The 12,691-nt window shown below is 43.5% G+C and overlaps 1 protein-coding gene across 1 annotated transcript in view; it reads right to left on the reverse strand.

Annotated features, from left to right (window-relative positions):
• ADORA2B (adenosine A2b receptor) overlaps positions 1–11,663 on the reverse strand; it is an 85,404-nt gene extending 73,741 nt beyond the window's left edge. The window contains exon 1 of the mRNA XM_077294249.1: positions 10,762–11,663. Coding sequence (XP_077150364.1) covers positions 10,762–11,111 — 350 coding nt within the window. The 5' untranslated portion in view covers positions 11,112–11,663. The remainder of the gene's footprint in view (positions 1–10,761) is intronic.
• Positions 11,664–12,691: the final 1,028 nt, after the last annotated feature.

The raw sequence follows: 12,691 nt of genomic DNA on the forward strand, positions 1-12,691 counted from the left end.
TTTTGGCGGGCATTCTGTGCTAGGATGGGCATAGATTTATCTTTTTCGTCCGCTTTCCATCCTCAGACGAATGGCCAGACCGAGCGGATTAATCAGACCCTGGAGACATATCTCAGGTGTTTTGTGTCTGCTGACCAGGATGATTGGGTTGCTTTTTTGCCATTGGCGGAGTTCGCTCTCAATAATCGGGCCAGCTCTGCCACTTTGGTGTCCCCGTTTTTCTGTAATTCGGGGTTTCATCCTCGATTTTCCTCTGGTCAGGTGGAATCTTCGGATTGTCCTGGAGTGGATGCTGTGGTGGAGAGATTGCATCAGATCTGGGGGCAGGTGGTGGACAATTTGAGGTTGTCCCAGGAGAAGACTCAGCTTTTTGCCAACCGCCACCGTCGTGTTGGTCCTCGGCTTTGTGTTGGGGATTTGGTGTGGTTGTCTTCTCGTTTTGTCCCTATGAGGGTCTCTTCTCCTAAGTTTAAGCCTCGGTTCATCGGCCCGTATAAGATATTGGAGATTCTTAACCCTGTTTCCTTCCGTTTGGACCTCCCTGCATCCTTTTCTATTCATAACGTTTTTCATCGGTCATTATTGCGCAGGTATGAGGTACCGGTTGTGCCTTCCGTTGAGCCTCCTGCTCCGGTGTTGGTTGAGGGTGAGTTGGAGTACGTTGTGGAGAAGATCTTGGACTCTCGTGTTTCCAGACGGAGACTCCAGTATCTGGTCAAGTGGAAGGGATACGGCCAGGAGGATAATTCTTGGGTGAATGCATCTGATGTTCATGCCTCTGATCTGGTTCGTGCCTTTCGTGGGGCCCATCCTGATCGCCCTGGTGGTTCTGGTGAGGGTTCGGTGCCCCCTCCTTGAGGGGGGGGTACTGTTGTGAATTTGGATTCTGGGCTCCCCCGGTGGCTACTGGTGGAATTGAACTGGTGTCTTCATCTTCTCTGTTCACCTGTTCCCATCAAGATGTGGGAGTCGCTATATAACCTTGCTGCTCTGTTAGTTGCTTGCCGGTCAACAATGTTATCAGAAGCCTCTCTGTGCTTGTTCCTGCTCCTAGACAACTACTAGATAAGTTGGACTCTTGTCCATGTTTGTTTTTGCATTTTTGTTCCAGTTCACAGCTGTAGTTTCGTTACTGTGTCTGGAAAGCTCTTGTGAACAGGAATTGCCACTCTGGTGTTATGAGTTAATGCCAGAGTTTTAAAGTAATTTCTGGATGGTGTTTTGATAGGGTTTTCAGCTGACCATGAAAGTGTCCTTTCTGTCTTCTGCTATGTAGTAAGTGGACCTCAAATTTGCTAAACCTATTTTCATACTACGTTTGTTATTTCATCTTAATTCACCGCCAATACATGTGGGGGGCCTCTGTCTCCTTTCGGGGTATTTCTCTAGAGGTGAGCTAGGACTAATATTTTCCTCTGCTAGCATTATTTAGTCCTCCGGCTGGTGCTGGGCATCTAGAATCAACGTAGGCATGCTACCCGGCCACTGCTAGTTGTGCGTTAGGTTTAGTTCATGGTCAGCTCAGTTCCCATCTTCCAAGAGCTAGTTCCTATATATGCTTATGCTATGTTCTCTTGCCATTGAGATCATGACAGAGCAGCTCCCAGGAAAAGTTGATCTATAGATGTGACCTTTATTCTGACAGTGAGGTCAGTTGTGGTAACTAGTAGGAAACATTTAAAGGGACTATTTTGTTTTTTTTACTATGGGTCTAAAAACTAATAGGCAGGTAGTTGCTAACAGAGGAAACTACCTACCTGTTCTACAAGGTGCTGACTCATAAACGACCGATCCTGCTGATGATTCATCTGCTCTATGTCGACAGAGTAGCTCTTTTTCTTCCAGGCTGTTCTATCAATGGGACATGACTGCCGACCTCAAGCTCATTAACAGTTGGCTCCCCGCAGATAGGCAGTGGGGAGCCAGCTGTCAATCAGCATGAGGACAGCAGTCACGCCCCATCAACGGAGCAGAGCAGAAGAGAAGCAGATGCTCTGTTGATGCGATGTCAGTGGAAGCCACAGGATCATGAGCAGGAGCAGTCTGTGACCGCTCTGTGCCGGCAGAGATCGGAGCCAGGCACAACAGGCAAGTAGTTAGCAATTACCTGTCTGTTAGTTCTTAGGCAAGTAGTAAAAAAATTTAATTGTCCTGGATAACCCCTTTAACACTTCTGTACATTTTAACGGGCCATGATTGGGTGTGATTATTTCGTAGGTTGGATGGATGATTACAGATTCGGTCTTGGCTCCTAAATCTCTAGATTTTTGCCTTTACTTTGCAGATAAACCACTTGGAGTTTTCCAGGGAATTGGATGCACCCACCAATCTACAATATATGATTCATAGACAAATAATGTTCGCAGATGCCTTACTGGATGTGCAGCAATGGGAGCGTCTACAACGCTGTGCACATTACTATCTGTAGCCTTTGATATTTGACTTGCATTAGGTATAAAAATCAGATGAAAGTGAGAGGTGACAGCCAGTGGCCTATGCTACATGAAAGAATAATGACAGTATTATGGAAATAAGCTATCGGAATTACGGTATGTAACACAGCCTTATAAAAGAGAATGAATATAACATGCTACTGCCAACATCCGGGGCATAATCCTATAGTGAAGTATTAATATTGCTATAAGTATGAGCAATGATGTAGAAGAAACAGTTTGGGTCCTCCTTTCTAACCGTGGCACTTCTGCATCTAATACAAAATAGTCTCGATTAAAACTGATTTTACCGTTTTGTGTCTACAGCTCCCATGCAGACCCATATGCAGTCTTTTCCTTTATTATTGCATACTACTCCATTGCACTTGCCTCTTATGTATACAAAGTTTACTAAGCATATACACTATAGTATTTAGTTTTAATATCAGACTTCATGAAGATCAATCTGAGTATAGAGACAAAATAACATTAAAACAGGAGTTTCTGTTAGGGTCAAGAGAACTTTCTTAAAGGGGACTACAGGCATTGTCAGGTTGGCAGTGTTTAACTGGTTAAAATGATACCTGGGGTGAAGAAATCCATCTTGTGGTTCTTCTGTAATCAGTGTTAGAAGTTTTCAGTTAAGAGATGCCCGTTCTCCGGGGCGAGATCAGGGCTGCCACTAGGAATTTTGGGGCCCCATACTGGCAAAATTTTCGGGGCCTGCTTGAGACTCCTCCCAGCCTCCACACCAGCCCTTCCTCCACCCCTTGAACTGTCTACAGCCCCACCGCTCTCTCTTGGAAAAACTCCACTTCTCACCAATCACACATTAACAGTTCCTATCACCAGATCACACATATAACCAGAAGCCTTTGTTTTGGAAAAAGATTTTTTAAGCAGCCATCGCAGACTCTTTTGGCCGGGCCCTACTCTACTGTAACCTATTAAACATTTGGTAAAATATGCAATACAATTTAGGTATATTTTTTAATTTTTAAAATTACCAATAATATCACACACAAGGGACAAATCCTGTTGTGAATTCCGTTCTCGGACTCCCTCCTGTGGTCATGAATGGTACTTTGGTTATTTCTGCTCTTGGACTCCCTCTGGTGGCTTTGAGCGGAACTGCTGGTCACTGAGGTTGGCTTTATCAGCTGCTCTCGTTTATTGCTATGCTGGCTTCCCTATTTAACTCCACTCAGATCGTTACTTCATGCCAGCTGTCAATGTTTTAGTATTGGTTCAGATCTCTCTTGGACTTCTCTGAGGACCTGTCTACTCCAGCAGAAGCTAAGTCTTGCTAGTTCATTTGTTGTTACTGCTTCCTGAATATATTTCTTAGTACTGCTAATTTCTAGTCCAGCTTGCTATCATGATATTCCCTTGCTAGCTGGAAGCTCTGGGGGTGCAGAGTGGCACCCCCACACCGTGAGTCGGTGTGGGGAGTCTTTTTGCTTACTCTGCGTGGTTTTTTGTAGTCTTTTGTGCTGACCGCATAGTTCCCTTTTCTATCCTCTGACTATTTAGTGAAGTCTGGCCTCCTTTGCTAAAACCTGCTTCATTCCTGTGTTTGTGACTTTCCTCTTAACTCACAGTCAATATATGTGGGAGGCTGCCTTTACCTTTGGGGAATTTCTCTGAGGCAAGGTTAGGCTTCTATTTCTATCTTTAGGGGTAATTAGCTCTTAGGCTGTGAAGAGGCGTCTAGGGAGAGTTAGGTACGCTCCACGGCTATTTCTAGTGTGTGTGATAGGAGTAGGGTTTGCGGTCAGCAGAGTTCCCACTTCCCAGAGCTAGTCCCGATTTTGAGTTTACTCATCAGGTCATTCCGGGTGCTCCTAACCACCAGGTCCATAACAAAATCCCACCGTACCATGACAAGACATCATATTACCACATAGTGACCTATAATACCACATACAAAGAACAAATACCGCCACACCATGTCCAGACTACATATTAAAACTACAGTGACCGAATAATATCACATACAAGGGACAAATACCACCACACCATGTCCAGACCACATATTACCACCACATGGTGACCAATAATACCACATACAAGGAACAAATACCACACCATGGCCGGACAACTTATTACCACCATTTTGTGACTGAATACTACAATACTGATGATAATAATCAGTATTAGATAATACAGTAATAAAAAAACCTCAATACTAATATCACCATATGTGCCATTATAGACAGGAGATCTGTGCTTAGTGTGCAGTGTCATTGTAAAGGTAATACAGTGATCACTGGTGACATTGTACACAGGACCGCTGTATATACTATACAGTGTATAGTATCAGTGTATAGGTAACACTGACTCACCAGTGACGCCTCTAGGTGAAGTCCTTCATCTTCATCCAGCACAGATCGACGTCACTTCTTCCAGCCAGGACTCATCTCTGCAGGAAATAACACCATTAGCTAGAGCACAGCTTGCAGAACACATTACTTATTTTTTCCCCAACTTCTACACTACACCAAATGAAGAAAAAAGGCGACAGTTTCGCTCTGCATAGTAACAGGACTGCCTCCCCCATTTAAAACAGTATACTCAAAAAAATAAAATAAATACATCACTGCAGTAATAATATCCCGTAATTAGCCCCTATGGTAATAATATCCCCCATCCTGGCCCTCGTGTGTCTCATTCCTAGCTCCTGCCCCATCTGTCCCATTATCCTGCCCCATCTGTCCCATTATCCTGCTCCATGATCCTGCCCGATCTGTCACCATCCTGCACCATGTCTCCAATCATGCCCCGTGTCTCCAATCCTGCCCCCATATCTTTCATCCTGCCACCATGTCTCCAATCCTGCCCCCCTGTCTTTCATTCTGCCATGTCTCCAATCCTGCCCCCATATCTTTCATCCTGCCACCATGTCTCCAATCCTGCCCCCATATCTTTCATTCTGCCATGTCTCCAATCCTGCCCCCATATCTTTCATTCTGCCCATGTCTCCAATCATGCCCCCTGTGTCTCCATTCTTGCCCCTGTGTCTCCATTCTTGCCCCTGTGTCTCCAATCCTGCCCCCCATGTCTCCAATCATACCTCGATATCTTTCACCCTGCACCCTGTCTCCGTTCTGCCCCATCTTTATTCTGCCCCCCCAGGATGGACACTTGTCTCCATCCTGCCGGCTTGCCGCTTTCAATAATGTAAAAAACCCAAACCCTTTCCTCTTACCTTGCTGCGCTCCTGCGTCGAGCGATTTTCCCTCCAGGCTGAAAGCGCGCAATTGACGATGACGTCAGATGCCGGCGACGTGCACGCAGACGTCAGCTGCCAGCCTCCTATTGGCTGGCGGCATTAACTATTGCCATGCGGGCCTGCACAACAATGGAGTGTAACTGAACCCTGCATCTCGGACACAGGGTTCAGTAAATCCTGCCACTGGGGTCCGATCAGCAGAAGAGATGTGGCCCGATGCGGGCCCCCTCTGCTGACCGGGCCCCATATGCCAGTCAGGGCAGTAATGCCCTGATGGCGGCCCTGGGCAGGACTGTAGGCTTATCTTCCTGCTCTAACCAGAGAAACTAAGGAAAGATCGGACCACAGGCCGCCCCAAAACACAAACATGTTCCTCATCACAGAGACAGGGAGAGAGACAGACTGTCTGTGCTGATCATTTTAATCAGTTTAACACTGCCAACCTGACAGTGTTTGTAGTTTACTTAGCAAAATCCTGATGACAAGTTCGCTTTAAGACTAATGATCACTTTATTACATTTATCACTGTTCCATTACACTGAATCTGGCAACACATTTTAGATTTATATTAACCAAACCCGCTGATTTCGGCCGGACTGGACAACTCTCTGATGTGCATTTGGGCCCCTGAGTTTCCTCAATGGTGGAGGGAAATAAGGAGCAGGTATTTGGATTTTAAATTCTTGTTTCCTTTTTGGTGCGATAAGAACCTGAGGGTTAATCTGCAGATAAATAATGTTCCAATGTTGTTCGGCTGCAGTACTGATAGGTGTTAGCTTTCAGTCATAGAGACGTGTCCGGAGTGGCTACAGTCACTGATCACAGCATTGTGAGTGTCAGCTTTAGGCCACGTTCACATATTCAGTATTTGGTCAGTATTTTCCATCAGTACTCGTAAGCCAAAACCAGGAGTGGGTGATAAATGCAGAAGTGGTGACGTGTTTCTATTATACTTTTTCACTGTTAGTGACATTCATGATTTTGTCTTACAAATACTCATGTATAATACTGACCAAATACTGAACGTGTGACCGCAGCCTAACTGTGTAAAGAAAAGTTAAAAAAAAACAAAACACACCAGATCTTTTTTTCTGGGAAAACTGGATGAAAATCAATCAAGCTGCCATTTAAGCTCTTAGACATCTAAGAACACAGAATGTTTTATAGTTCTATATGTCAAATCGAAGCTTATTTACTCTTCAGAATACGTTATGAAAAGAGTGTATCCCTCATATTCAGGAATACCAATGTAAAACCTTATACATTTCTACAACATAACTACTCAGTTTACAGTACTCAGTAGGGGATGTCGTATAAAACTGGAATTGAAGTTTCCATTGTTCTATTCATCATCGCACAAACCCAATGTTACAATCTTTTTGGAAAATGATTACTGGAAATAAGCAGAAAAAAAATAGATGAAAGCAGATTTCATTGCAAGACAATCCAGGAGACTGGAGAACTGTTCGATATCAGGCACTGGTGACATAATGTCAGACCTTTAAGGGGAACCTGTCATTAGAGATGAGTGAACCGGAACAGTAAAGTTCGGCATACATACAGAACACCTACTGTTCGGACACGGACACTGAACACCGACTTCACCAGGACGTCCGTGTTACTGTTCGGGTTCGGCTGTCTGTACACCGGGTTTTTGTTGCGCTGTCATGTTCCTGGCAGCGCGGCAAACACCGCTGCTGATCGGCGGTGAAATCATCAGAGAGCCACGGTTCCCACGCTGTCAGAAGACAGCGCGAGTGCTCAGCTGTGATCAGAGGTATTAAGTTCGCATCTGGTCACTGGTGTCAGCTGATGGGACTACTCCTCATTTGAACAATTTAAAGCTATTAATATGGGCATGCAGGTTGTAGACAGCTGAAACTAGTCCTACCTATATGACCTCTGGATGATGCCTTGTCCAGTAAACTCATGACAGGCAGCTCTCACAATTAAGGGAGCTAGCTGGCATGACTTAATTGTATGGGGGAATCGAAAATTACATGCGCACTATGCAAGGCGGGAGGAAGAAAGTCGGTTGTGCACCGTTTCAGAGCGCCGGAGAACACTGGGACCGGAAGTTGCAGTGACTCTCCAGCGCCTGCGCACAACACAATTGAAGTCAGTGCCCAGAGAAGGGCGAAACGGCGCTAAGGAATGACAGCAGGCAGAAGGTGCAGGCGTGGGGTTTCTGGACATCAGAAGAGAAGGGAGGAGAAATCTGGTATAGTGAAGAGAGAAAGCAGTCTTATCTTCCGGGCAGCATACGCCCCATAGCCTGGAAGATCTAATTAACATAAAGAGATAAAATGATTTTTACTGAACAAGGCATCATCCAGGAGGCATACAGGTATGACGAGTTTCAGCTGTCTGCAACCTGTATGTCCATATTAATAAATGAAAATACTCAAATGGGTGACACATTCCCTTTAATCTAGAGTAGATAGTGACCTATTAGAATAAAGGGCGGTCTCTGTTTATAAAAGCAAATCTCGGAGCAACATATTATATAAATATCAGGACAAACGTGTAACAACAGCGATTAATGCCTACAGAGGCAGACTGGCAATGTTACTACATCACTAATTATCACATCAGGATAAGGGCAGTGCCCAGTATGTATTCATGGCTAGTAATTATTACTTGTGTATGTTTACACTCGGTGTGTCTCTAGATTGTTAGCGATTAGTGTTTAATGGTGTTGTCAGTGCAATCACTGCCCCATACAGCTTCGATTAATGATCCCGGGCACAAGGCTGGAGAACACAGATCACAGGATAGGAACGGATGTGGGTGTGTGCCCTTATTAAATACACAGCTTCACACCTCCGGGTTAGGATGCCACGACGCGCTAACATTCATGTTCACAAACCTGTCTATTCAGAGCTGGTAGGTGTGACATGTTTATATATACAGTATATACGTATACACACACCTATATATGTGTGTGTATATCTGTTGAGAGAGTAGGAGATTATATATATATATATATATATATATATATATATATATATATATATATATATATATATATATATATACACACACACGCATATGACCTACTCTCCCAACTCAGGTACCCCGTGCTAGATATTCCGTTCCACCATACATTGTATATACTGGAGACCTTCTATGAGAACACCACTCTCTAGAACACCACTTTTCACTGCAATTTTGGGCACACGTTTCCAAGAGGCTTCATTATATACATATAGAACCAGGCAATAAGCGATAGGCCATAGACCTTATTTTTGGAATACGTGATGAATCCAAGTACCTATGTTGCTATATTATTCACTTTTTTATCAGTTGAGTCTTTTAGCTAGAAACGATAACCCATTATTATTTTAATAATATTAGTGACATCTATAAGTGATTTTGTGCCCGATTCATTAATACTAATGTTTTCCACGTCCGTCTTTATAAAGGCAGCACTATTACGAGGCGTGGACGGTACTGCGAATGGCTCATTAAATCAGTTACAAATGTTCTTCCACTTCCAGCCAGGGGCTGGCGTACAATTTTGGTGTGATTTATGCCTCTTTAGTAGTATAAATTATGATAAATTCTATTCCGCCCGACCCACTTTGGCAAAACAAAAATCCCAAAAGTCGCAACATTTTTATGCAACATTGAGATGAGAAAATATTTTACAACATTTCAAGACGTTTCTGGCAAACCTTGATAAGTCAGGCTCTTCATCTGTAAAAGTTGATTTCATTCAATTTAATCTTTAAAATTCACAACAATGCAATTTACGAGGCCCCTCTCAGCGATAATAGAAACAAAGTAGAAATGTGCTCTGTAATTCATCCGAATTGGCCGTGGGTCAGGAATATGATGTGAGTGAACTAACAGGTAAATGCTGCACATGTTCTTTTCTCAGGGACTAAAGTAACTTAGTGCAGGTCTGAGAAATCTTCGCAACCCGATAAGAATAGCCATTGATGTAACTAGTAAGAAAAGTTTGTCCAGCAGAGGTTTCCCATGTTAGACATTTCTGCACAGCAGCAGAATATGTAATAAATGATTGATCGATAGGATCCCACCGGGATAATTGACGTTTGGTGGCAATGGGAGAATGAATGGAGAAATGGAGAAACATGTTCAAGGCTTTCCCTGTTCAAGTGTTTGGGACTTACAGAAACCACCAAGTAATGACCCCCAACTATCACACGTCACCAAACCAATAGAATGGGTCATAAATGTATAATTAGCCTGTTGGGACCCCAACTGCACATGTTCAGGATTTTTCGCGTTCTTTTGTGTTTTTTCAGCCATTTTTCGTGTAAAAAATGCTAAAAAAAGCGCATACATAAGCATCCCATCATTTTTAATGCATTCCGCAATTTTTGTGCACATGCTGCATTTTTTTTTCCGCGAAAAAAACGCATTGCGATAAAAAGCGCAGCATGTTCATTAATTTTGCGGATTTTTCGCGTTTTTGATGCTATATTATTGCATTTGGAAGCTCCAGAACAAGACGTGAAAAATCCGCGAAAAAAACCGCATGCGGTTTTGTTCGGGAAAATTCTGCAGAGATTCCTGAACGTGTGCACATAGCCGGCCTGCTTTTTGCTTCAGAGCACTGTGCCCCCCATGTCTTTAATTTGCTCTGCTCCCAGACACCAGATTCAGCCTTTATAACTTAAATGCCACTATAATTCGAGGTAGCCCAGTTGACTACTGAATAAATTAATCACTGGCGCTTCTATTTACCCACTAATAGCAACAACAGTAAGAACTAATATTTTACTCAACCATATTTATATTATTTTTCTATTAAATATGCACAGCCATTACTTCAATAAATTCTGATATATGATGGAGGATGACTGAGAAGCTTGTTATGTTTATTTTATGATGGAAACTTTTAGATTTTTTTTTATCTGATTGCTCCTACACCACAGACACAGGGATGATAGCTACAGGCAGGTATAATGGACATAGTTGTTTCAGCAACAAGTGTATGATGTGATTTGTCTCCTGTCCATAATTATTTTACTTTTCCAACTTTAATTAATCAAACATAGCAAAACATTAAAAACCACAAAAATTAAATTTTGTCTTTATCGCTCCACCATCACAAGTGTGTCTTACCTGAGAGGGATCTTGATGGCCAGGTACCTGTCTATAGCTACAGCCAGCAGACTGAAAATGGAACTTTGGGTTAGCACTAGTACAAAGCAGGCAAGGAACAAGCAACTGTGGAAGTCAGTCTGTAAGCCTATGCTGATGGTGATGGCAAAGGGGATGGCAAGCAGACCCACTGCTATATCAGCCACTGCCAGGGACACGAGGAAATAGTTGGTGGCATTTTTCAGAGTGCTATTAATGGCCACTGCCCAGCAGACCAGCACGTTCCCCACGATGGACAGCACAGCAATGATCACCTCCAGAGCTATGTAACCGTGATTAATGTTTATTTCCATCACTGGTTCATCACACATAAGGAGACAGGATCAGGCATCTGTGGCTGGGAGTGAACGAGTCGCAAGACTCAACTCCGATCCTGTAACTTCTTGGGGGGAAATGTCCAGTCAGCTGCAGAATGTGGCTTATATGTCCAGACAGTGGGTGCTGGCAGTGCCCACCTGTCACTTCTTGTCCCCAGTGCAATCCTTCATAATGTCTCTTGTGATTCCTTCACATGGCCAAACTCATATGGGATCACCATGTCATAGCGAGGGATCCGACCTTCTTCTCATGTCTCAGGGGTCCTCGGTCACTCCTAGCAGATGTGCCAGGATGCCCCCTTAGAGGTGCAGTGCTGCCCATACATCACAGCACCAGCTCTGGGGAGGGGGGTGCAGACAGGGACCTCAGCTGGTGAAAAAGTATTCCAGAATAGCAGCAGTAATCCTTGCTCAGATGATGGGAATCTGTGCAGATGCTGTCAGTAGTAGTCCTCCTCCTCCTCCTCAGTGCTGTGCAGCTCGCAGCGCCTGCACTTATACACTATACAGACAGCAGAGTTTAGGAAGCCCTGAAGCTGCTGCCCTTCCCCTTGGACTATAGGACCCTCCTATAGGGTGTTGCTGGCCCAGCTGTTTGCATAGGAGCTGCCTTCCCTCCCACAGACTCACACACATTTCTTCACTTGTTTTGTGTTTTCTCTCCAGCTGCAGCCTGTGGAACTACAACTTCCAGCATTTCTGCCACTTTCCTGTTTGCACAGCAGTTGTCGTGCCACAGGACAGCTTTGCAGTGGATGAAGTTGCTTTCGAATGCATCATATTTTTTTTTGCAAAATAAATGAATTAAAAAATATATATAGTATATTTTTTACTTGTTTGTTTTTTTTTTTATTTTTATTTTGCTTTCTACTAGTCTAATAATGATAAAAACATATTCTAATAAATGAAATAAATTTCAGTGAGATGCCCTGGGGAGAATGCACTTGGAATCGGCCAAGAAGCAATTGCTATAAAAATGGGTATCAAAGGAGGAGCTCAAGGGTCTTGTTTAAAGGGTTAATGACTTTGGGCTACTCACAGTACACTGCAAGACCTGAAGATGGCAACAAAATGAGCAAATACCCTATAATAAGTAAGTGAACAGTAATAGTACATGTAAATAGCATAGGGTATGTAGTTAATACTATTTTCATAAAAAAAGCATAAAAGCCATCCTACCGCGACAAGGTGTACCCCAGACAGAACAGTCCGTGACTCTTGTAGCGCACTCCACTATGTGTCAGCAGACATCCAAATAGATAAGGGCAAAGCAGGACCTGGGTCCGAATTGTGCAGCCACCTGTCTGTGGAAAGCTACATATACAAAATGGACGACCCAAAAGGGGACCACGCCGCTGTTTTGTCACAAAAGACAAAAACAGTACACCCTCAGCACAGAAAGAAAGATGGCTGGTATTGAATTGATTACAGGCTGGCTCAAATTAGGTCTGGGTATAAAAGCTGGCATTAAAGTGGTCAGGCAACATCTTTTCATTGATTTTAATAGCTAAGTGGTAATTTTAAAGGGTTCAGTGAGTTTTTGCCACAAATATCACACTGCACTTATACAGATA

The sequence above is a fragment of the Ranitomeya variabilis genome, chromosome 3 (genome assembly GCF_051348905.1).
Source record: "Ranitomeya variabilis isolate aRanVar5 chromosome 3, aRanVar5.hap1, whole genome shotgun sequence".
Taxonomy (NCBI): Eukaryota; Metazoa; Chordata; class Amphibia; order Anura; family Dendrobatidae; genus Ranitomeya; species Ranitomeya variabilis.